The sequence below is a fragment of the Piliocolobus tephrosceles genome, chromosome 18 (assembly GCF_002776525.5).
Source record: "Piliocolobus tephrosceles isolate RC106 chromosome 18, ASM277652v3, whole genome shotgun sequence".
NCBI lineage: Eukaryota > Metazoa > Chordata > Mammalia > Primates > Cercopithecidae > Piliocolobus > Piliocolobus tephrosceles.
The window spans coordinates 354,176-379,713 of NC_045451.1; the positions used below are offsets into that span (position 1 = coordinate 354,176).

Here is a 25,538-nt window from a genome sequence, read left to right on the forward strand (position 1 = left end):
TTCTGTTTTGGGGAGTCAATTGTCAGGGAATGTCAGAAATGGGCCCAAAGATTGATGCCAAAGGACCTGCTGGCTCATCAGAGCTCGGCTTTATGGGAATGCACAAATCAGCGTCCTGGAACCACCACCACCACGAAGACGCAGCGCAGAGACGCAGGACAGTTCCCCCAACCTGCAGTTCCCTGCCTCAAGGACAGACCCGGCCCTCAATCCCAACCCCAACCCCAACCCCACCCCTGGCTTTCCCAGGTACCCCACAGGCCATTGCAGTGCGGCTTCCTGACCTGGCCTCTTCGGCTTCGGGCCCTCCGAGCTCACTGGTGCTGTCCCAGGCACCCACCGTCTGCTGCTTTTCACCGCGGAGCTGGCCCACTGTGGATGCCCCCAGGGTTGATCCGGCACCATCTGTGTCGGCTGCTTCCAGGCTGGGCTGTGATGAATAAAGCAGCTGAACACTCGCTCCGTACGTGACACACGCTGTTCTTCCCGCGGGTACGTCCTGGGTGTGGGCGCTGTTGTGCAATGAGCGCAGGTGTGCCCGGTGTCCGCGCTCCGCCGCGGTCTGGCCACACCACAGCCTGCAGGGCCTGAGCCGTCCGGCCACACACGCTCCTCTGCTGCTGGTTCTTCCATCAGGGCCCTCCCAACGTCCGAGTGACAGCTCCTGCGGCTTAACCTTGTATTTCCCTGATAACAGTTCAGGCTGTATCTGCCCATAGGCGTGTCCCCTTGGCTGAAGTGTCTGTTCAAAACTTCCGTCCCTTTTAAAATCAGGTTGTTTTCTTACAGTTGGTTTATACAGCTCTGTATATAGTTTAGTTACAAGTCTTTGTTAGATATGCGATTTGCGAATATTTTCTCCTAGTCTGGGGCTTGTCTTTTCATTCTCTCAGTCTTTTGTGGACAAAAGTCAAAAGAATGTTTTAAATAGAGATGGGGGTCTCGCTATATATTGCCCAGGCTGGTCTTGAACTCCTGGGCTGAAGTCATCTTCCCGCCTCAGCCTCCCAAAGTGTCAGGATTACAGGCCTGAGCCCCCTCGCTAGGCCAAAAGTTTTAGACTAATGAAGTGCAGCCTATCCACTTTCATCTTTCATGAATCGCGCATCTGACGCCACGTCTGGGAGCTCCTTCCTTACTCTCCCTCAGCAAAGGCCAGCTCTGTGTTTTCTTGTACAAATTTTATAGTTTTAAATGTTGTTTTATGTTTAGGTCCACGGTCCATCTCAAGTTGCATTTTTGTATAAAACGTAAGGCATGGGTTGTGTTTTTTTTAATATGGGAATCCAGTTGTTGTAGCCCCATTTGTTGACGAGTCTTTCTCCGTGCCCGGCCTTTCCACTTTGCCAAAGGCCGGCCGGCCCCATTCGTGTGGTTCTACTGCTGGACTGTGTCCATGTCCCACGCCTGTCCTCCCCTCACACTGTCCTGCTGTGGCTTCAGAGCAAATCTGGAAAGCAGGCAGTGTGAGTTCCAACTGCTTCCTTTTCAAAAGGGTTCCTAGGCCTTTCCCTGAAGATGTTAGAATCAGCTTATAGATATCTGCAGAAAATGGGATTCTGAATGGGATTTCGTTGAATCTGGAGATGGACTATGGGGAGGGTGGACATAGTCATACTGAGTCTTCAACGCACGAGCACCGCAGGCTTTCCGTTGATTTCGGTCTTCTTAATCACTGGTTCTGTAATTCTCAGCACGTAGATGGTTCCTAGGCCTAGACTGTGAGACTTGCATGTAAGCAATTCACGGTTTTTGCTGCTATTAATGAACTTTAAAAATTTTGAATTCCAACTGTTCGCTGCTAGCAACTCACTTAATTTTCTTAAGCTTTTTTGTGGGTTTCTTGAGAGTTTCTACACAGGCAGTCCTCTTCCCTGGCTCTCCTCGCCTATGCCTTCTACTTTCCTTGCTTCACTGCTCTGTCTAGGACTTCCAGCACGTGCTGGCTAGGAGTGGGGAGCAGCCATCCTCGGGTTGGTCCCAAGCTTAGTGGGAAAACAGTCCATCTTTTGCTATGTATGTTGTTAGCGGTAGGTTTTTTTGGTAGATGTTCACTATCAGAATCAGGAAATTCCCTTCTATTCCTAAATTGCTGAAAGTGGTGTTTTAAAAATCATGAATGGATACTGAATTTATCCAAATGCTTTTTCTACATCTGTTGAGATGAACAGCCGGCATTTTTTCTTTGGTGCCTTAATATTGTGAATTACACGGGTTGGTTCTGAACACTGAACCAAGCTTGCTTTCCTGAGAAAAACCTCAGTTGGTCATGATGTGCTGTGCTTTTAATGTCTTTACCAACCCTGCTTTACTGATGTTTTGTTGAGGAGTTTCGCGCGAGTTCGTGGGAGATACTGGTCTTTTTCTTTCCTTGTCCTGTCTGGTTTGGTATCAGAGGAGTGTTGGCCTCTTGGAATGAGCTGGGAAGTGATCCCTCCTCTTGTATGTTTCTGGAAGAGACCATGTAGAATTGGTGTTATTTATTCCCTAAATTTTTGTTAGATTCACCAGTGAAACTATCTGGGCCTGGAATTTTCTTCTTGGAAGGTTTTTTTTTTTTTCTTTTTTTTTTTTTTTGAGACGGAGTCTCGCTCTGTGGCCCAGGCTGTGGCACGCTCTGTGGCAGCGGCACGATCTCAGCTCACTGCAAGCTCCGCCTCCCGGGTTCACACCATTCTCCTCCCTCAGCTTCCTGAGTAGCTGGGACTACAGGCACCCGCCACCACGCCCGGCTAATTTTCTTGTTCTTTTTAGTAGAGACGGGGTTTCACCATGTTAGCCAAGATGGTCTCGATCTCCTGACCTCGTGATCCACCTGCCTCAGCCTCCCAAAGTGCTGGGATTACAGGCGTGAACCACATCACCTGGCCTAATTTTTGTTTTATCAAAGTAATCGTACATATAATTTTTAAAAAACTTGATTAACACTAGACAGCCTATAAGAAAGGCAGTTTCCCATCCCCCACTCTTAAGTCCCAGTGGGAATAATTTTTAAATTTCTGATTATTTCTTCTGATAGTTACTTCCCTACTTCTAAATGTTGAGCTGGCCATTTATTGGCATATTAATGTTCTACATTTCGGTGACTTTGTAGAGTTGAGAATCTGGGTCTTCCACGCACCCCACCTTCAACCACTAGAACCGTAACCTCTTTCCTGCAGACATTGTTACATCCCATTTTTGGGGTCAGGTAAGTCATGAGCATTTGCCGTGTTAAGAAAATGTGAACGTGATCTCTGCTGAGCCGAGTCGAGCTCTACAATTACATTGTTTTCTCACAGGATGTTTTGTTTCTCTTGAAGTTTTACGGTTTCATTCCAGAACTGCTTAGTGCCACCTGCCCACCACCCAGGGGGCCCCTTGCTGTTCTGCCTTTGGTGGGACCTCGTTTCTTCCCTGTCACCATGGAAGCTTTTAGAATATTCTCTGTTCTCTGAAGTTTCAGGATGAGATGCCTTGGCATGCGTGCGTTTCCATTCAGTGTGGGGGATTCATGCACTGGTCAGGATAAGGCCGGTGTCTTGAATTCTGAGCCACTCTCTGAGCCATAACACCCTTTCTCATTCTCGCCATTCTGGAACCCTGGTTGGCCAGAGCGGGACTTCTGGATTAACCTCCCAGCGATGCATCTTCCCCTGCCTTTTCATCTTTGTCTTTGAGTGGTCTCTTCTTTCCTAAATGTGTGCTACTCTTTTTTGATTAGGGGAATTCCATTTTTAACTTCTGAGAGCTCCTCTTTGTCCTCGGTTCTTTTTTCATGGCATCTTGTTCTTGTTTCATGGACGCAGCCCTGCTCCGCCCTCTTGGCATCCCTGATTATAACTGCTGATACTTCCTGTGTTTTCCCCACGCCCCATGTCTCTCCTTCTTTCAGGCTCCATTCTTTACCAACGTGCCTCACTTCCTCGAGACGGGGGTGCTAAACGGCTGCTTGGATGCTGTGTGGCCTGGGTGGGGCTTGTCAACCACTGGGTTCACTGCCAATGTCCAGACAGTGCTGGCGTTAGTCAGGCCCCGTGCACCAGCTGATGTCATTCTCCCCTCTGAGGTGCCCAGTTCTGCCAGACGGGCCCTTTGGCTCCTGCAGGGGCTGCAGGTCTGGCTGCAGCCATCCTGGGCAGGGTGGGGTCCATGAGCAGGTTCTCCCTCAATGCCTCCTGCACCCTCTGGGGGCCTGACCCCTACAGCCGGGTCTCCAGGGAGGCAGCATGAGGCCAGGGGCTGGTATAAAGGCGGGGGAGTCAGGAGCTAGGCTCACTGCCCATTTTCATCCCCATTCCAGCCCGCTTCTCCCGTAGTTGCCGGGATACCGGAAGCCTCCAGAGCGGCCCATGGTGGGCTGCCGGCATCTCCCGCAGGCCTCTCTCCACAGCCACGGACGCCATCTTCCTTCGTGCGGAAAGTGCCCGTCGGTCACTGAATCCATTCCCGTCTGCACCGTCCTTGTGGATTTACACTCTTCTCTCCCTTTACGATCATTTCAGTCGGGTTCAAGGAGTGAGAGGAGGTCAACAGATGTAGCCAATCCATTACCTAAGCAAAAGTCCAAGTATTATTTTTATTAGAAAAAAAATCAGGAACTTAAATGTTCTGTATGAAAGGAGAGCCGGCTGAATAAGTCACGGTGTTGCCAAGGGGAGCAATGCAGCACAGCTGTGAGGAGGGCTGCCCTTGGGGAAGATTTGGGGCATCACACGTCCTCCGCCCACTGCTGTGTGAAGCAGCCGGTCACCAGGTAGGATCCCCACTGAAGTCTCAACTAGAAAATATATGTCAATAGGAAAAGGCCAGAAAGGCAGCCTCAGAGCCCTTCCTGTGGCTCTCCGTGTGTAATGGGACTAGTGAGGGTTCAGCTTTTCCTCCCAGGCATTTACACATTTCCTGGCATGTTCACACCACGCAGCAGCAACAGGGCCATCGGGAACCACGACACGGGACAGGCATGTCCACACTACACGGCAGTGCCGGTGCCATCAGGAACCACAACGTGGGACAGACAGTGTAGACGCAGCTGTTCCGACGACAGTCTCAGGATGTGGCCACGGGAACCTGGGTGCCAGGCGGAGTGGGCGTGCAGCCGGTGGTCAAGGGCAGGGGAGGATGGAGTGGGGCCAGGTTGAGCAGGCAGAGGGACCGTGACCAGCCGCCTTTGAAAAACTCAGTGGGCTGGGAGCCCTTCTGAGAAGGTGAGGTCTCTGCTGACAGGGCGTCTGCCCTGGCATCAACCTGCTTTTATTTCCTAGTGACAGTAAACAGAAGAACCGAGCCACATTCCCCCAATAACCCAGCTGCAGCTGCACTTGTCACCCCGAGGATCCCGAGATGCCAGGTGTGGGTGCTCCTGGGCCTCTGTTCTCAATTCAGGGCATAGAAGATTCCGCGGCTTCAGCCTGCCAGGAACGAGGCTGATTCTGAGGCTGACTCTCGGCGGGGAGGACGGGGGTATGAGAACAAGGAAGTCAGGAAAGGCTGAGTACGCTTGTCCCTGACGGCGGGGGAGGGCCCAGCGTGCAGGGACCCTGCAGCTCACGACTTTCCTGTTGGGGTCTGAGGTAGTCAAATCCTCAGTCTTCTGTGTCCCTTCGCTGCTGCCTGTGTATCTCCTGGATGCCTCCTCTCCTCCACCAACCTGTCCACCGGGCAAACAGCTGTGGCCACCGAAAGCCTGGAGCCAGCCCCTGGAGGGACCCAGCCTCACTGACGGGTCACTCGGTCAGCAGCAACTCTGCAGGCAGGCTTTAACCCTTAGCTCCCTAAGTACTGAAAGAAAATATTGACTCATTTTACTAACTATGAATTTGTAACAGTTTGACTTTGAACTGAATTGAGGTTTATTCTTTTCACTCATCTACAGAAAAGGCCTCTTGCAGTCAAATGAAGACAGAAAAGCAGAATAATATTAAATCTATATCAGGGAACAAACTGTTTCAAAACAGCACAACAGCCCTCTGCCTAGAATGTGCCCATCTGGAATTATCTGCACGGAAGCAGACGTGTCAACTCGATTTCCTGTTCAGCCTGTGTTAACTCGTTTTGTGCCCTCGTGTCTGGAGAACATCAGCACAGCTTCCCCTCGGCCTTCTGCGCTCTCGCCCTCCCCTGGCTGAAATGAGCCTGGCTGTCCCAGGGACCCTGACCACAGCATATTCTGAGGTTTCCTCTGAGCACGGTGTTCTGTGCCAAACACCATGAGAGGTGTCTGCAAGAAGGGCACGGAGTTGGTGGCCCGGGCCTGGCACGGCTGGTGCCCAAGAGCGAGCCCGTGTGGTCAGCTGGCGCAAGCACTCACAGTGCCAAGGGTGTCGCTGATGATTCACCCGGCTGTGCCAAGAGAGGGGCCGGCACTGCCCTCAGGGCACCGGCACCACAGACACAGGTGAGCAAGCTGCTCGCCGAGGGCACCGCTGCCTGTGGATGCAGAAGAGGGCATCCTTCCCGGGACAGAAGGGTTCCAAGTCATGAGTTAGAATTCAATCAGGTTGAACAACAGCTCGGCACCTGCAGCCCCTGTCCTGTCCCTCGGCCGCTGGTTTCCCACTGCTGTTTCCCGGGAGCCACAGCCGGCACAGCAGTGGCCACGCCCTGGGTGACCCCTCTCCATTAGGTGCTCTGTGCCCAGCCCAGCCCCGCCAAATGCCCAAGCAGTGTCCTTGCAACTTTCTGCAGTGCCAGCCCGATCACACCTGCCTGGCTGGGGCCTTTCCAACGCACCAGCCACCACCTTGGAGACCCCAGCTGATGCCTCAGGGACGGAGCACGCCAACCCCAAACCCAGCCTCAGAATGACCCGCAGACAGACAGCTGCCGTCGGAACCCACCATGTTTCAGGGAAGCTTGTGCAGTAGGAGAGAATCGATTCTGGGCTGGGCCCCCCGCTTTGCACTTTTCTCTTTGTTCTCCAGAATCCACAGGCTCATCTTCGTACACATTTCTCTAGATTTTAAAGGTTATTTTGTGAGAGTCCAAAACACCCACCAGGAGGCTGACTGACGCGAAGTGTGTGCGTGTTAATTTGGGGAGTGGCTTCCCCCCTCGGGGCAGGTGTACCCTGTTCACTTATTTCTACGCCTCCGCTGTTGCCGGGGCTGTTCCCGGTAGACACAGAACCTCTCTTGCTAAGATTATTCCTAGGCCTTTCATATTTTTGTTATTATGGTGACCAGAATAGTTTTTCTATTAAATTTTCTATGACCGATGGCATAGAGGAAGGGGGCTGATGGTAACGACTACGCAGCTTTTCTTTAATCTGCCCACAAAAGGCAGTTCAGAAGCAGAATCCCCACCTCAGCCCGTGATGGCGAAAGGCGGGTGGAGCTGTGAGGGCCGAGGATTCCCGAGGCAGTCAGGAGAGCAGCCCTGCCTGGCCTCTCGACCCCACGCTTGACCTGAGGCTGTAACCACATCAGCTGTTCCCGCTGGGAGGTTCTGGGGCAGGCGGCTGCCCTCGGGATGTCCTCGTCAAGGCCCTGAAGCTGCCCGAAAACGTGTCTGACTCTTCAGTGGCCTCTGGGCTCACGCATGTCACTGACAAGGATGTCCCCTCAGCAGCGAGGCCTGCGCCTCTTACAGGCTGGACCTGGACGCCGCAGCCGCTGCCTTCTTTGGGCTAAATCCCCTCCCGCCGAGTCCCAGGCGCCTCCCAGCTGAGTGCGGCAGCTCAGCGGACACTGTTGCCAGATCGAACCACCGCGCTCTGCAGCCTCCCCTGCTTTCCTCCCAGACTCCTGTTTTCCACATCGCAAAGTTCAGATGCTGCGAACAGACACCGAGGACATGAAAACACTTCTCCCGTCCAGGGCTCACGGCCGGACAGCCAGCGCCGGGCTCCCAGGAAAATGCTCCCGTCCAGGGCTCACGGCCGGACAGCCAGCGCCGGGCTCCCAGGAAAATGCTCCCGTCCAGGGCTCACGCCCGGACAGCCAGCGCCGGGCTCCCAGGGAAATGCTCCCGTCCAGGGCTCACGCCCGGACAGCCAGCGCCGGGCTCCCAGGGAAATGCTCCCGTCCAGGGCTCACGGCCGGACAGCTAGCGCCGGGCTCCCCAACGCCCCTTACAGCTGCACACAGGCCAAGCGCGGGCCTGGATGTGCTCAGAGGGACCAGTGGCTACGCAGAGGAGCTGGGAAGACTGACCCGAGATGGCTGGAGGGGCCGGTGGCAGGAGCGGTGCTGTGCGCCAGCGCGGGGAGTGACAGAGGGAACGGGAGTGTAGGGGAGGCCCGGGGAGGTGGGGAGCACACAAAAACCCCTGCAGGGCACAGAACTGAGAAAAAAACAACAGCCCGGGAATAAACAAAGTCCACGAAGAAGAAAGGTGAAGTCTCCCAAGTGACACGGACGGACAGGAGGCAGAGAAACGCTGGCTGGAAGAGGGCAGTCCCCAGTGAGGGCCTCAAGCCTGGGACCCAGACCCAAAGTGAGAACTCGCATTCCTGTTTTCCTGCCCAAGTGCTGCCTTTTCCAAAACCACCCTGGCCCACCCTGCCATCCATCCCGTCCCCAGGCCCCACCGGCAAAGCTGCCTGGCTTCTTCCTAGCAGGGCCCTTTGTGAACCTCCCCACTATTTCTGCACACCGACCACTCCTGCTGTGTCATCAGAGGAGGACAGCGCACGCCGGCTCACGGAGTGGCGGTCCCCACCCCACACACCCTCCCCCCGGCCACCACACAGGGGGCCACACAAGCCTTCGCTTCCCTTGTTTGCAAAAGGGGAGAGAGACCCCGCTGTTTGATTCTGTGTGCTGAGCATTGTCCAAAGCAAGGCACATAAATTACTGAACTTAATCTCAACAGCTTTGAAGAATCTGCATTTGGTGAGGCTCAGAATGGAGAGAATGTTTCAAGCCCTGCCGTTGTCAGAGCCAGAGCTGGATGGGAGCGCGGGTCACACTCAGGGTCTGAGAACTGAGCCAGTCCCCCGACTGAGCCTCGTACTGTGGCAAGAGGAGAGACCGGAGACCTGGGAGGGATTTTATGGAAAAAGAATTGGCCGGGCACGGTGGCTCCGCCTGTAATCCCAGCACTTTGGGAGGCCAAGGTGGGTGGATTACCTGAGGTCAGGAGTTCAAGGCCAGCCTGGCCAACATGGTGAAACCCAGTCTCTACTAAAAATACACAAAAATTTGCCGGGCGTCGTGGCGCATCTGTAGTCCTAGCTACTCGGGAGGCTGAGGCAGGAGAATCACTTGAACCCGGGAGGTGGAGATTGCAGTGAACTGAGATTGCGTCATTGCACTCCAGCCTGGGCGACAGAGCGAGACGCTATCTCAGAAAGAAAAAAAAATACTGAAGCTTTGAGGCTTTTATATCAGAGATTTTAGCTTTTTTTTTTTTCCCAGACTAAAGTGAAAATCCAAAACACAAATCTTCTGTTTTCCCCATCAAATTTGTGCAGGAAGCAGAGCAGAAAACGCAGCCCTTTATCTTCATCCCCTGCCCAGTGGGTTTCTAGGCCCTGCTGTTTGCAGGCCTCCACGAGCCTCCACAGGGTCTGATCCCTCGACAGGAGTGCCAAGGGCTGCAAGGGTGGGCGGCTGGCCGCAGGCACAGGACTGCTGCCATCACCGGGCCCTGCCCGCCTCCCAGAGCTCAGCCCAGCGGCATCGTGCAGCCCCAAAGCAGCTGGCCCTGGTGACACATCTGCTGTGGGTCTTCACTCGGTGCTGGCAGGAGTTTGCTGCCAATGTCGCAGTGGCAGAGACTGCTGACTGGAACCTGCCTCCCTGGTAAAGGGCAGCCACAGCTTTGCCTAGGCCTGTGGCCTTCGGGTTAGGATGGTCCTACTCGCCCCTCTGTGCCACAGACGTCCAGGCCAATGGGACGCAGACGGACGCAGGGCTCTGCCAAGGCATCACAGGGGGCTGCCTTCCCCACTCTCTTCTGCCCTTGGGTGGAGACTGGTGGTGTGGGAGCCTCCTGGGACGCGGGGCCACCGGCTGGTCCTGCACTGCCCACTCGATGCTGCTGCAAGACGGGGCGCCTGACGTCCACCGAGATCCCCAGGTTTGGATCTGTCGTGGCCCTAACACAGCCCTTGTTATACCACACGGATGGGAAGGGGCCACGGCCCAGTGCAGCTGCCCTAGGGAGCCCCGCTGCCTGCTCTTGTCGAAGAAATCAGCTCTGAATGTAGAACCTGCCACCCGGTGCTCAGGTCCAGGACAACTCTGACTGCAGCTGTAGGGACAAGCTACACCCCACGTCCCGTCCACACCCTGCGTCTGTCCTTGCTGTGCAGCCAGTCAGGGCTCCAAGGGTCGCCCACAGGACAGGCTGCGACAGACACAAGCACGTTTTGCGCTGCTGGGAGGTGCGATTTGTCAGCTCGTAAGGCTCAGCCTCACACAGGTGCAGGCGGACAGAACACTCCCATGGCGGATCCCAGAGGCCTGTGCCTGACATGAAGGCTGACCCTCCCCAGCGCAAGAGACTCCTTCTGCCCGGCCACAGGCTGGGACCTTTCTCCTGCCCCAGGCTTGACGGAAACCGCAGCTCTTCCTGGTCTCTCGGTGCTGGTCTTTGGGCTGGAACTCAGACCCACGCTCTGCTGGTCTCCAGCATGTTGACTGCAGCGCGAGGCCTCCAGCCTCCAGGACCTGGTGAGCTGACTCCTGCCAGTCAGCCACCCCCTTTCATCCTGCACCTCCGGAGAACCCTGTTCAGCATAACTCGGCATCCGCAAAGCTCTCGCTCTGCGAGCTGACACGACTCGCTGTCTGTGACGTCTGCCCACGTGCAGAAGAAACTTGGCGACCAGCTTTTAAAGCTGTTGCAAAAATGTTCTCAGTGAATTCAATGCTTCAAATCCCAGTCATGAAATCTATAACTAATTATACTGGTCTTAATTTAATCATCTGAGTTTAAAAGAAAAATCAATTTACAGAGCCAAAAATCAGCCTGAATGTACAAGGAAGCAATGGATTTTGAAAAACAACCTCCAGCCACAAACCTCCACCAACAGCGGGCGGGTCTCCAGTGGGCAGAGCACAGTCTGTCCCGGCCTCCAGCCAGCACGTGGGTGCTCACACCGTCCAGGCCACCCGGCAGCCGCCCGGCGCAGAGGGAACGTGCAGCTCTGCAGGCACGGAAACTGTCCCCAGCCATCCCTCCAAAGCACTCGGGATCCTCACAGTGGGCGTCACCAGGCCACATCCACCGGCAGGAAGCCAACACGGGTGCCATCCTGACCACGGAGAGCCCACGGGACCCCAAAACCACACCACGTCGTTGCAACCATCACCTAACCTCGGCCCAGACGCACGTTTCTCAAGAGACACCGCTCCCTGCCGATTATCCCACAGCCATCAGGGTCCACGGCAGCTGAAGCTCGCGATCCTGTGTACGTTCACAGGGCACCTTCGGCGTGGGGGGCCTCGTCTGGGAGCAGACAGCGGGGAGCAGAGAGGTGGCTCGGCCTCCTCCACATAGCTGTCCACAGCCTAAACTCCCGAAGGCCACAGACTCACTGGAGGTCCCACGAGGGCAATGGGGAGCACCCACACGTGGCTGGGGCCCGGAGGTGGGAGATGCCACCTGGCTGAGCTTCTGCCAGCTGGGAACGGGTGGTAACTCCCACTCCAGCGCTGACCTCAGGCCCGTCCGTGTCCCTACAGCCTGGATTACAACGTCCAAGCCAGGGCTATGGGCTGTCCCATGTGGTGGTGTTGGAGGTGTCTGCAGGTTGTGACCACTGGTGACCTCTCCTAGGAAACATGGCAAGGTTGGGGGTGCAGCGGGGGTGTTTGGGTTTAGGATATACTTTTGGGGGGGTCAGAGAATTCAGGATAACTTTTGGGGCCACAGATGTTTAGGATTTGGTTTGTAACCTCTATGGCCACAGGCAAGATAAACAGTTGAGCAAATCACCCTAATGCCTGCCACAAAGATGCTGTGGGTTTGGGATAGAACAGATTTTCTCTCCTGGGAAAGGCCCAGCAATGGAGTCAATGATCCCACATGACTTCAGGCAGAGGACGGCACCTGCTTGGACAGTGCAGGGCAGGCCAGGTGTCCACCTTCCGGTCCCCACGGCCGTCCCAGCGCACCTGTGGGCCAGCGTGTCTCCTGTGGGTTCAGACTCAACAACTGCCCCCGGTCCCGGCAGCCCAGAGCCAAGCACACACTGACAAAGCCGGGTTCTCAGGTCCTGAGTGTTGCTGGGGACACACGGGCATGTTTTGCTCACAGATAACCGAGGCTTCCTATTTCTTCAGCACCCACTGTGTGCAGCGGACCAGGCGTTTCCATGGTCCCCGTGCCAAGCCTTCCCCACACGGAGCTGCTGCCCCTGTGCAGGTCGCAGCCCAGGGCGGGAGATTCAGCAGGGGGCAGGCATTGAAACCAACCAGAGCCCTGGGCCTCCCTCATTCTCTGAGGCATCCAGGAGACCCGGGAGGCTGTCCTGGCTGGACTCTGGCTCGGGGTCTCCCCAGTGTCTGTAGAGCTGTGTGTAGGGGTGCTCACGGCCCCTCACCCCCACCCTTGCACCTGGGACAGCACCGTGCGCGCGGGAAACGCTGCAGAAGCCGACCCTGCATGGCGGTCGGACTCAGCCTTCCGTACATAACCCATCAGACCTCACATTTTGTCAGTAACACCGACTCCTAGTTCTCAAGAACTCGTTTCCTGACAAACAGCACCAAAGCGCTTGCACCCATGTGCTCTCCAGGGAGCACCGAGTTATGGTCCCACTGCCGTCCCTCAGCGGCTGGCTTGGGATGGTCGGCCAATGACTTGGCTGGTCTGAGGCTTGAGTTGGGCTGGGACTTGCACTGTCTGGGATCCAGCATGTATTTAACTACAAGTCCGGCTGAGCGTTTTTTCATGGGAATCACCAACATTTTATGGTTCCCCACATCTCATCAATCAAGTGGACAGAAGGTGACGTCCTTCACCAGCCCCTAGCTGGACGCTCAGAAGCACCCTGGCTTCCGGTTTTGTTACCTCATCAACACGTCAATTCTCATGCTTTGAAATATTCTCTTAGGACAGGGGTGAGGACCATCTTTTCTTGGCTCTTCACCCACACAACCGAATCGCTTCTGAAAAAGACCTTCGGTCAGCAGTGGCTGCAACGCTCGGACACATGTCACCAGGCCCCACGCGGAGGCGACTGCTTCCTACCCGGACGAGCGATTTAGGGGCGTGTGCCAGGAGTGTGAAGCGCTGGGTGCCACGGAGCCCAGGGTTGCCCGAGAGGATCTGGGGTTGTGGGGTACACAGTAAAGATCAGGGCTGGTGTTCCTGGGGTGGCTTCTGTAGCTGGAGCAGCCCAAACTTCTCCCATTCTCTAACGTGACACAAATGAATTTTCCTTCCTGGATATTCAACTGAGGACAGCCAAACACTCAAGCACCTTTTGGAAGCACGGTCAGGACCTGGACCTCATGGGGACGACGGGGGAAGGCAGCCCGGCCGCCAGGCACCCAGATTGCAGGCAGCAACTGACTTCCAAACCTGCATTTAAGTCAAATCCGCACTCGGGCCGCCACACACCCAGACTAAGGGCCGCAGCCGACTTCCAAACCTGCATTTAAGTCAGATTTGCACTCGGGCCGCACACTTGGGTCAGTTCAGCTCCTTGCTGTGCCCTTCAATGACGAGTGTCCCCAAGGCAGGCAGGGCCTCTGAGGTGCTGACGGTGGGTGCTCTGCCCTGTGAGGGGTGGAGGGGCCTCCACGCAGTCCAGGGAGGCCGGTGCCGAGGGGAGGGGTGCCCAACCCCCACCTGGTGGGTGCCCTGCCTCCTGGTGTGGCCATCGGAAAATGCAGGGAGACCTTTTCAGGGCAACATTCAGCTACGCCTGTTCAGACACAGTCACAGCCCCTTCTCCATGAATCTCACCACTCCAACAACACAAACCCCCAGGCCTAGGGCCCAGAGCTCAGGTCCTTCCCCAGACATGACATACACTGGCAAGCTTTCGCCTTCTCTTGTCTCCTCATGGTAACACAGATTAACCCACAAGGTCACACACTTCTGCCCAGGCCTTCTCAGGTTAGTGGGACAGGACGGACGGGGCAGGAAGTCTAAGACAGGAGCAGGAAGATCCACACCCAGATCTCTCGGCGCCCAGATCTCTCAGCACACAGACCTCTCAGCACACAGACCTCAGCACCCACACCTCTCGGCGCCCAGACGTCTCAGCACCCAGACGTCTCAGCACACAGACCTCGGTTCCATAGCCAGAGGCCTGCCTGGCCCTGGCACTGTCCTCCAGCCCTGGAACAATGCGGTTGGGTCTCCGTGGTCTAGAATGACCAAATGTCACACAATTCTCTAGGCCCCGGATACCCAATACTTTAGCTCCATGTTGTTCAAACTTTGAGGAACTGATGGGCTAAGCAGTTCCGGCGGAGGCCTGTGGAGCGGATACTGCGTCTGGAAACCGACCATAACTTGGAGCCTCTATTGTCTCCCGCTGGGGGTGGGGGTTGGCCAAGATCACCATCAGCTGCGCTCCCTCGTCCGGGCGCCTCCAGCCCCGCCCCGGCCCACCCCGGCCCCGGCAGCCCTCAGCCCGGTCCTAGGCCTTGGCCATGGCCGCCTCCAGCCCCTTCCCCCACCCGCCTCCCCGCACCCAGACCCCAGCCCCAGCTCCGGCCCGGTCCCCGCCACCCACGGCCGCGCTCACCCGCTCCTCCTCCGCGCGGATGTCCGGCATGGTGCTCAGGCAGAGGCCCACGGCCGTGACGGCCACGAAGGACACGGACACGCAAGCGAAGAGCTTGCCCGCCAGCCCCGAGTGCGGGTTGTCCACCACGTCGCGCAGGCGCCGCCGGCCGCGCTGCAGCCGCCCCCGAGGCCCCAGGGCGCGCGCCGGGCTCCCCTGCGCCCCGAGCTCCGCCGGCCCAGCGCGCGCCTCGGCCGCTTCCTCCTCTCGGCGGCGCAGGCGGCGCAGGCAGCAGCGCTCCAGGCGCGCCTCGTCGATGCCCCAGTAGGCCAGCTCGTCGCGGAAGGCCAGCGCGCACGGGCCCCGCAGCAGCCGCAGCTTCCCCGCGCGCAGCAGCGCCACGATGGCGCGGAAGGCGCACGGGCTGCGGTCGAAGAAGAACTCGTCGCGGCTCACGTCGTAGTCGTCGCACACGCGCAGCAGCTCGTCGTGGCCGCGGCAGGCGCGCAGGCGCTCCAGGCGCGCGAGGGGGCATCGCGCCAGCGCGGCCCAGGCCAGGCGCACGCGGCAGCCGCCCACGTTGATGATGACGTGCCGGGCGCGGGTCCCGCCGCCGCCGCCTTCCGCGGAACAGGGCCATGGCTCCATGCGCCGGGCCAGACCCGACCGAGGGGCTCCCGCCGGGCTCCTGCAAAAGGAATGGAGCGCGTTAGGACCGCGAGGGCTGAGCTGGGGGAGCGCGTCCGCCCGCGGGGATCCAGGGACCGGCCGGCACCGAACCCTCGGAGGTGAGCTCTGAGACCCCTCCGCCCGCCCACTTGCGGCTCCCTCTGCACCTGGTCCGCATGGGGGACCCTCATGCGTCCAGCGGACCCCGCCAGGTGGCGACCGGCCTTGAGTTATCGCCAAGAGAACAGCTGGGTTCTCACACTACGGCCTTGGAACCAGGGGTCGAACGGAGCTTTCACAAATCGACTCAAACTCCAAAGAGCCAGATGTTTCAGGGCGGACCCCACCGACCAGTGAGGACGCCGCGATGTCTGACGGGAGAGACGCAGTCCCAGCTTAGTTTCTCGCGGTGTGCCCTGCGAACTAACCACGTCGGAATCAGCCAGGGGACCTGCCGGAAAACGGCGTTCCTGGCTCTGTGAGGCGGAGAAACTGCAGAATAAGGAGCTCCAAGAGTCCATCCTACCTGAACACAATGAAAAACCTGGTAAAAACTGTCAAGAGTCAGCTTTTTGGGAACTCTGGAAACTAACCAAAAGCTTGCACCAGCCGTGGGGCACTGAGAAAGAACAGCTGAGTCTTGGTCACAATAATAAGCTTTGTCGCCGTTTAACATACCCTGCTCCCCAGCTCCGCGGCAGCCTTGAAAGCAACAGCCTGCATTTCTGGTACCAGTAGCAGCACTGGAAGGGGAAGCTACAGGCCTCATTCTTGAGGAATCGTAATTACTGTGGCTCCGTGGAAGACGGGCTCAAACGCCCGCCTTCATCTCCAGTTTCTTGGAAGTCTGTCTGTGCAAAGGCAGCCACCTGGGGAGTGTGTGTCAAAAACGTTGATGGGAAAGTGTTTTGACCATTTGCTGCCTCAGGGTTATAGTTGGAACCACAGGTAGACAAAAAGCTGGGGATGAAAGGCTGGGGAATGAGATGATTTGGGAAATAAGGGCTTGATAAAGTTCTAAGAGTTCCCGGGAATCTGGAATGCCACGCACATGCCTGGGCTGCGCACATGCCGGGAAGATCCCAAGAAGTCCCTTTAGTTCCTCCTGGGACTGACCCTCAGAGTCTGCGAGCAGGAAGTGATAAGACAGAGGCTTGACCAGCCTGGCTGAGTGCTGAAGGTGGCTCCAAGACACACAGCCCATCTGCAAAAACAAGTTTTAGTTTTCTAAGAATCTATGTCGCGTCACTTGCTGCCCTCTAAGCTAATGCAACAGACATCAGTGGCCACATCAGACAAAGAAGATGAACTTTACAAACTTGGTTCACAAAAGTTACTCAACAAACCACAGCAGCTACAGAAAATCCTGGGGAGAGGGGAGAGTCTGATTTCCAGAACTGCCACTTATTAAAAATCTTGTTTTCAACAAAAAATTACAAGGCATGCAAAGAATACAAGAGTGTAGCTCATAGACAGGAAAAAGGAACTAAAACACAATATCTCTGAAGAAACACAGATATTGGACTCACTAGGAAAACACTTCACATAAGCTTGTTTAATACCTTCAAAGAGCTAGAGGAATTTGTGAGAATGATGTCTCACCAAATAGACAATATCAATAAAGAGACAGAAGTTATAAAAAAAAAAGTGATAGAAATTCTGGTGTTGAAAGTATACTAGCTGAAATGAAAAGCTCATTAGAGGGTCTCAACAGCAGCTATGAACACGCTGAAGAAATAATCAGAGAAACTGAAGATGCATCATTTGATGGTATCCTATCTGACGGACAGAAAGAAAACTGAAGAAAACTAAACAGAGCCTGAGAGACCTGTGGGACCATCAGATGTACCAACTTTTGCATGATGAGAGTCCTCAAAGGAAAGAGAGAACAGGGAAGAAAGAATATTTGAAGAAATATGGTTTAAAAAAATCCTCCAAATTTGATGAAAAACATTAATCTACACATCTAAGAAACTCAACAAACTCCAAGTAAGATAAATTCAAAGACATCCACACTGACGCACTACAAACTGTCTAAAGACAAAGACCCAGCACAGTGTCTTACACCTGTAATCCTAGCACTTTGGGAGCCTGAGGCGGGTGGATCATCTGAGGTCAGGAGTTTGAGACCAGCCTGGCCAACATGGCAAAAACCTGTCTCTACTAAACATACAAAAATTAGCCGGGTGTGGTGGTGGGCGCCTGTAGTCCCAGCTACTTGGGAGGCTGAGGCGGGGAGAATTGCCTGAACCTGGGAACGGAGGTTTCAGTGAGCCAAGATCATGCCACTGCACTCCAGCCTGGGTAACAGAGTGAGACTCTGTCTCAAAAAAAAAAAAAAAGAGGCAAAATCCTCCACAAAACAAGAGCAAAATAAATCCAGCTTCATATTAAAAGGATTATACATGATGACCATGTGATCATTTACCATAGAGATTTATCACAGGAATACAAGGGTGGCACAATATACAAAAATTAATATAACATGCATATTTATAGGATGAAGGGAAAAAACCGTGATAATTTCAATAGATGCAGAAAAAGGATTTGACACAGTCTAACATCCTTTCATGATTAAACAAAAAACTCAATAACTAGGACTAAAAGAGAACTTCCTCCACATGACAAAGTCCATGTAGGAAAAACTCACTGCTAACTTCATAGTCAACTGTGAAAGACTGGATTCTTTCCCCCAAGACCAGGAACAAGGCTGAAATGCCTGCTGTCATGAGTTCTACTTAACATTGTTCTGGAAATTCTAGTCAGAAAAATTAGGCAAGAGAAAGAAATATAAAGGCATCCAGACTCAAAAGAAAAAAGCGAAACTATATTTTGAGATGACTTGTTCTTATGGTCTTATGTACAGAAAACCTAAAGAACACACACACACACACGCACACACACACACCCCACTATGAGAATGGGTTCAGCAAAATTGCAAGACATGAGATCAGTATTAAAAATCAGTTGTATTTCTATACAAAAGCAATGAATAACCAGAAAAGGAAGTTTAAAAAATTCCATTTATAAGAGCACCGGAAAGAATAAAATGCTTAGGAATAAATTTAACCGGAGAGTGGAAACTGGAATCTACACTGAAAACTGAAAACCACAAACATTGCAGGAAGAAATTTTAAGACTAAATAAATGAAAAGACATTCCATGCTCATGTATTAGAAGACCTAATATTGTTAAGATGGCACTCTTCCCTAAGTTGATCAACAGAGTCAATCCAATCCATATGAAAATCTCAGTAACTTTTTTGAAGACATTGATAAGTTGAACCTAAAATTCTATTGTAAATACAAGGTAGCCAAAACAATCTTGACAAAGAACAAAGTTGGAGGGCTCAAATTTACTTAATATCATTTTATTACATGCCTCCACCTAAATCTTGTGTCGAAATGAGATATATTCGTTTAAAAGTGTGTGGTACCTACCCCCAACCTTGTTCTTGCTTTCACCATGTTACGTGCCTGCTCCCCCTTTGCGTTCTGCCATGACTGGAAGCTTCCCAAAGCCTCCCCAGAAGCTAAGCAGACGTTGGCACCAGGCTTCCTTCACAGCCTGCAGAGCCATGAGCGAATTAAACCTCTTTTCTTTATCAATTACCCAGTCTCAGGTATTCCTTTATGGGAATGCGAACGTGAACTAGTCCATTACTGCTTACTCAAGCTAAGTATAAAGCTATGGCAGTCGAGAGTGTAGGACTGGCTTAAAGAGAGACACAAACATCAATGGAGCAGAATCCAACGTCCAGAAATGACCCATGAGTCCACCGTCCATTCATTTTTGAAAAGGTCGTCAAGACTATTCAATGGAGAAATAATAGTGTCTCCAACAAACTGTTATCCACATGTAAAAAAATAAAGTTGGACCCTGCTATCGTTTGGATATTGGCCTCCAAATCTTATACTGGAATTTGATACCCAATGTCAGAGGTGGGGTCTAATGGGAGGGGTTTGGGTCATGGGAGTGGATCCCTCACGCATGGCTGGGTGGTATCTTCGTGGTAATGAGTGAGTTCTCGCTCTATGAGTTTACTCCAGAGTTGGCTCTTGAGCCCGCCTGGCACCCCTAGCCCTTGCTTCCTCCGTCTCCATGTGGTCTCCACACACACCAGCTCCGTGCCATCTTCTGCCAAGACTGGAGCCGCCTGTGGCCTTCCTCAGATGCAGATACCTGATCTGGAACTTTTCCAGACATCAGAATCATGAGTCAATTAAACCTTCTTTTTAAAATGAATTACTTGGCCTCAGGTATTCCTTTATAGCAACACTGAATGGACCAAGACAGGTGCCAACATCACACTGTATATAAAAACTAATTCAAACTACATCAAAGACCTTAATGTAAGAGCTAAAACTCCAAACACACGTAGGAGAAAACAGAATGTACCTCTTCATGACTGTGGATGAGACACTGACTTCTGAAACAGGATGTGAAAAGCACAAGGAACAAAAGTAAAAAGATAAATTGGACTTCATTCCAATGAAACTCTTGTGTATCAAAGAACAGCACCAGGAAAATGAATGACAAGTAACAGTGGGAAAAAAGAGCTGCAAGTCACATATCTTATAAGAGTCTAGTATCCAGGATGTTAGGAACTCTCGCAGCCCAACAACAAATGACAACCCAAATTAAACATGGGCAGAGGATTTGAACAGATATTTCTCCCAGGGAAATATGTGAATGGCTAATAAGCACATGAAAAGGTGATCAATATCATTAGCCATTATGGAAACGTAAACTAAAACTACAAGATACCACTTCACATCCACTAGGGTAGTTATAATCAAACAAACGGGAAAAAAAAAAAAAAAAACCCAACAAGTGTTGGAAAGGATGTGGAAACATTGGACCCCGGTACATTGCTGGTGGGAATATAAAATGTCACAGCCACAGTGGAAAACAGTCTGCCAGTTCCTCAAAAATTTAAACATAGAGTTCTCGTGTGACCCAGAGACCCCGCTCCGAGGTATACACTCAAGACAAATGAAAACATGTGCTCACACAAAAACTTGTACGTAGATGTTCACAGTGGCATTACTATAATCGCCAAAAAGTGAAAACAACCCAAATTCCATCAACTGATAAACGGAGAAGCAACATGTGGGCCTCCACACAGGAATGTTATTCAGCCATAAACAGGAAGCAAGTGCTGCTAATGCCACAGTGTGGATAAAGCCTATGCTAAGAGAAAGAAGCCAGACAGAAAAGGTCACATATAGTGGGAATCCGTTTATATAAAATGTCTGAGCTGGGCACGGTGGCTCACACCTGTCATCCCAGCATTTTGGGAGGCTGAGGTGGTTGGATCACTTGAGGTCTGGAGTTTGAGACCAGGCTGGCCAACATGGCGAAACCCCGTCTCTACCAAAAATACAAAAATTAGCCGGCCGTGGTGGTGGATGCCTGTACTCCCAGCTACTCAGGAGGCTGAGGCAGGAGAATCTCTTGAACCTGGGAGGCAGAGGTTCCAGCGAGATAAGATCACGCCACTGTACTCCAGCCTGGGAGACAGAGCGGCACTGTCTCAAAAAATAAAATATAAAATAAAATAAAATAAATAAAATAAAATAAAATATAAAATAAAATAAAAAATATAAAATATAAAATAAAATAAAAAATAAAATAAAATAAAATAAAATATCCATGAGAAGGAAATTCACAGAGACAGAAAGCAGGTGAGGGGCTCCAGGGAACGGGAGGAGGGGCAAGGAGGAGTGACTGCTAATGGCTCCGAGTTTCTTTTGGGATGATGGAAAGTCCTGGAATTAGAGAGTGGTGATGGTTGTACAACATTGTTAATACACTAAAAACCACTGAATCGTGCACATAAAAATGGTAAATACAACGTTATGTGAATTTTATTTCAACTTATAAAAATCATTCTGAGTGAGTAGGCCTCGGGGGGAATCCAGTAACATGCAAGCCTCATCACTGAGGTTCGAGAACCACTGCCTTCCACTGTCAACATCAAGCCCTTTGTTTGGTTGTTGCTGACAACTGTATCCTCGAACCTCTGCCAAGTAAAGCTTAAACCCACCACTACGGCAACTCAGGAACCAGAGAAGGGGCATGGTGGTTTGCTCAGTGTAGCTCACAGACTGCCCACTTGACCCAAGCGTTTGATGCCCCTGAGATTTTAGGGGGAAAAAGTTAAATGAAAAGGAAGGAGGGAGGGAAAGACAGTCTAACAAGATGGCATTAGTTAGCTTGCCAGTAAGAGCTCAGCGCCCCCAGTGAAGAATTGCACAAGTCGCTTGTGAATGGGAGAAAGCTCCTTGGACGGCTACTGCGATGGAGGCCAGGAGAGGAGCACTCAGCGATCACCAGGACCACGTGTGCTGTGACCTTCAGCGCCAAGTTCCCTGCATGAGAAGAGGGGGGACGTGGGCAGGATTCAAATGGTCGTGTGTGCCTCTATGCCCCAAGGTTCACTCAGTGAACATGTGGTCTAAATCTCTGTGACAGACACCCCATGCCAAGGACATGGCCTGGAGCATAGATCTGAGGAACACAGACAAGTCCGACGCATCCAATACTGCACAGGGCTCTGGGGGGCGGCTGGGGGCGGGGCGGGCAGAGAGGTCCAAAAGCAGGAGAGCTCCTCTGAGATGGAGGGCTGGCCTGGCAGAAGGGCCGGAGCAGGGGACCTGATTTTATTCAAAAGCAATCAGCTACTTAGGTCATGGAAACCTGCTGCAGAGATTTCCCGAGCCCTACAAGTCAAGTGCTCTGGGGCATTAAAGGCTCTGAAAGTTCCAACCCACCGGCCTCCCCAGGGCTCACAAGACGGAGCGTCCTAATGCAGCAGGAAGTCTTCTGAACGTCCTGCCTCAGAAACTGCCCGGAATGAGCAGCGGCTGTCCCAGTTTGTCAAAGAAGCCTAGAGTGCAAACCCAGCTGCTGGAGCCCTTTGTGGCGCTGCAGATGGCCCTGTGAGCTCCCTTGTCCTCTGCGGTCCCAGGTGGGGCTCAGAAGGGGCTACGGCTGAGTTCTGGGCTGCCTGTGAGGCATGCCTTTGACAGGTGTGTGTCAACAGTCACCAGGGTCTCAGCTTCACCATCAGCAGAAGGCACAAAGAAGACCCTGTCTCTGAAATGGAAAACAAAAATCCCAGTGCTACGTGAGGTTTCTTGCTCAATTCTGGCAGGTTCTGGGTTTACCTGGCTCTGTGAAGGTACAGGGTAATCTCTTTCAGGGAACTGGTGAAATCCCAGCTGAGACCAGCGGCTTCGACCTGGAAAATGAAGGTCCAGTTTCACCCTAAGGGACAGAGAGTCGCCTGAGTTACTACTGCGGATAATGGTGGCTTTGACGCCCCACCCTCCAGTCCCCGCGGAGCACACACATCAGGCTTGCAGGGCAGGTTGACTTCCCTCGTAGCCAAAGCCACTGCACGCTCCAAGTTTTTTGTAGGCGGGGATGAATCATTATTAAAATAACTGGATAGTCAGGTACAACCTGGAACTTCTGCTGTAAAAGGCTTTCTTCCTCCCAGAACATACATGTTAAAATATGGACATAAATTATATGCTAAAGTGTTCTAAAGCTAATTACTTAAGAGATTGCAAAGTTACTTCTGAAAGCTCTGAAGTTCCTGCCCATTCTCTGCAAAACGTCAGCAAAAGAAAGACTACAAACAGCTCAGAAGAAAAAATGGGCCAACTGACATAAAGTTCACATCAAGGGGGGAAAAGGCTTTCAACATATGAAAAATAATGCTCAATTTCACTCATAAGAGCAAAAACAAGCATCTTGAATTGCCACAAGGTATTAGAGTAGATCAACCAGTTTGACGACACACTCTTGGCAAGAGTGTGGCGTCTGGTTCAGTGACGACCGAGGTGAGCGGGAACGGCCGTCACAGCATGAGGGCAGAGGCTGAACTGATCTAAGGAAAGCACGGGCCATGCAGGGCCCCTCCACGGAGGATGATCGGGAAGGAAACCCAGCAGCCAGTACCGGAAGGTTTCAAGACCTCTCTCGGCCAGGTCAAAAACGATGCTGTGTGTCTACGAGCCTAGAGTGCACAGTGGGGTGAGGCTGGAATTTTGGTGGGTGATACAGCCAAGAAATGACCACGCACGAAGGTGGTGGCAGCGATACCCCTAAAGCTGACAGAACCAAGCAGAGAACCAGCCAAAGCCGCAGTTCCCAGCAGTGGGGGCAATTCTGCCCTGGGGCAGCCGGCAAGATCTGCAGACATCTGTGATGGTCATGACTGCTGTGACTGGCGTCCAGTGGGTAGAAACTAGAGATACTGCCAATACCCTGCACAGGACGGGCCCCCAGAGCAAAGAATTATGCAGCCCAACGTCAGCAGGGCACTGGCCCGGAGGTGCTCTCAGTTCAAGCCTCGTGGGATTCCCACAGACAAAGCCCCAACCAAGACGAACTGAAACTAAAATGACAAACCACACACAGCAAGAGTCCACTGTGAGCACACACCAGCACACACAGCCTCCTGGGAACTTTAGAAAACAGAATTATAAAAAATAATGAACGAAGGAAGTAAAAACACGAGGGAAAACAAAGACATTACAAAAAGAAAACAAACAAAAAACAACAACAATAACCGAACAAACAAAAAATCCCAAGAGAATCTAAATAAGAAACAAAACTAGAAATGAAAAAGTACAGTCAGTAGATAAGATTGAAAGTAGAAAGGTCTCATGCTGAGGACCGTCTCCCAGAGGCATGAGGGGTCCACAGGAGGCAAATAGGACAGAGAAATCACACATGGAGGAGAAAGTAAAATCACCAAAATTAGTTTACCAGGAAGCTCAGAAGAGGCAGAAAGAAGCCAGTGAAAGGCAATGTATAAAGACTTGGATTTTACCAGCCTTACGGAAGGCGGGAGGTCTGCCATTGAAGGCTCTTTGAGGATGAGGAATTGTGCACCCCTGGGCCCTCCATGGAGACCTCTGTAACATTTACCTTTAAAATAAACGTAGCCGGGGAACTTGATGATGCCGAGCTTGGGGAATTGGAAAGCGCTTGTGTTTCCGCATGCAAGTGTTGTGACCGCGCCCAGACGGGACACGACCACTGCTGCCCTCACACAGGGGCTGGGGGTCTGGTGAACGGGGCTGGGACAGTGAGGCTCTGCTGGGCGGTGATGGAAGCAGAAGGCTCTGCTCCTCCTACACACAGGCAGCCCCCTGCCTTCCCTCGGCGGCCAGTCCTAGACGCCTGAGCCCACGACCAGGAAACAGCCGCAGGTGCAGCCAGCGCTCCCCAGGGGCCTCCTGCAGAAGAACCGTGTTGGAACCAGGCAGGGCTAGCCTGGATGTGGGCCTGCTGGTTCCCCCCATGCATGGTGAATTCCAGAGGAAACCAGTCTGTGCTGTTTCACAGGCTGGATCCCAAAGTTGGAAACCAGAGGGGGAAGCTCCCTGAGTCCGGCTCTCCACCCCGAGGCCCACAGGGTCGGGCCACCTGCCACCCAAGTAGTGCCTGCCGTGGGGTGGCACCTGTCTCAGGCCCAGGAGGGAGCCGCATCTGTCCCTGGCCCGGGGCCATCTCCCCAGCACAGATGTTGAGGCTTTAGGCCTGGCCTGTAGTCCCACCCAGGCCTTCCGCCAGAGTCTCGGGGGATCACCCACAGCTAGGCACTGCTGACACCGGCTGCCTGACATCTAGAAGCTCCTGGCTCACTGCGGCCTCTGCTCTGAGCTTCCTGTCTGCTGCATCCACAGCCCTAGCAGGTTCCCGCCTCCTCCTCTTGCCCTCTGTCCCCAGCTCAGCGACCAGGGGGGCCTCCTAACACCACAGGCCACCCTCTGCTCAAAACGCCAGAGCTCACCGCCCTAACTAGGCCGGTCTGTCCCGCCCCGCCTTGCTCCCCTTGGCACCCAGGGGAGTCACGCCTCGGGCCTCAGCACAGCCGCTCCTCTGCCTGAACAGTTGCTCGGCGATGCCCATGGTGACCCCTCATGCTCGGCCTTTGCTCAAACCTGCCTTCTTGTCAGACTCACCCGCGCCACTCGGTTCACGCTGAAGCCCAGGCCCACCTCACTTTGCTACGTTCTTTTCTCCCCTAAAGGACTGAATGATTCCCGCATTATTTTTGCCCAGTGTTATTTTCTGTCCGCTCCCGCTAGGATGTAAGTGTCTCGAGGACACGCCCACTGTCCGCTTTGCCCACACTGGTATTCCTGGGAACACTTCAGGGCACACGCAGGTGACCAGGACGCATTGCCTCCTGGGAACACTTCAGGGCACACGCAGGTGACCAGGACGCATTGCC

At 53.2% G+C, this 25,538-nt stretch overlaps 1 protein-coding gene across 2 annotated transcripts in view; it reads right to left on the reverse strand.

Moving 5' to 3' along the window:
• The window catches only part of KCNG2 (potassium voltage-gated channel modifier subfamily G member 2), a 59,227-nt gene that overhangs the window by 5,503 nt on the left and 28,186 nt on the right, over nucleotides 1-25,538 (reverse strand). The window contains exons 2-3 of one of the 2 annotated variants that reach the window (XM_023224817.2): nucleotides 22,453-22,552; nucleotides 14,633-15,299 (exon numbers count right to left, since the gene is read on the reverse strand). In XM_023224817.2, the coding sequence (XP_023080585.1) occupies nucleotides 14,633-15,259 (627 nt within the window). In that variant the 5' untranslated portion in view covers nucleotides 15,260-15,299; nucleotides 22,453-22,552. The remainder of the gene's footprint in view (nucleotides 1-14,632; nucleotides 15,300-22,452; nucleotides 22,553-25,538) is intronic. The other variant, XM_023224818.2, reaches the window with a different exon arrangement.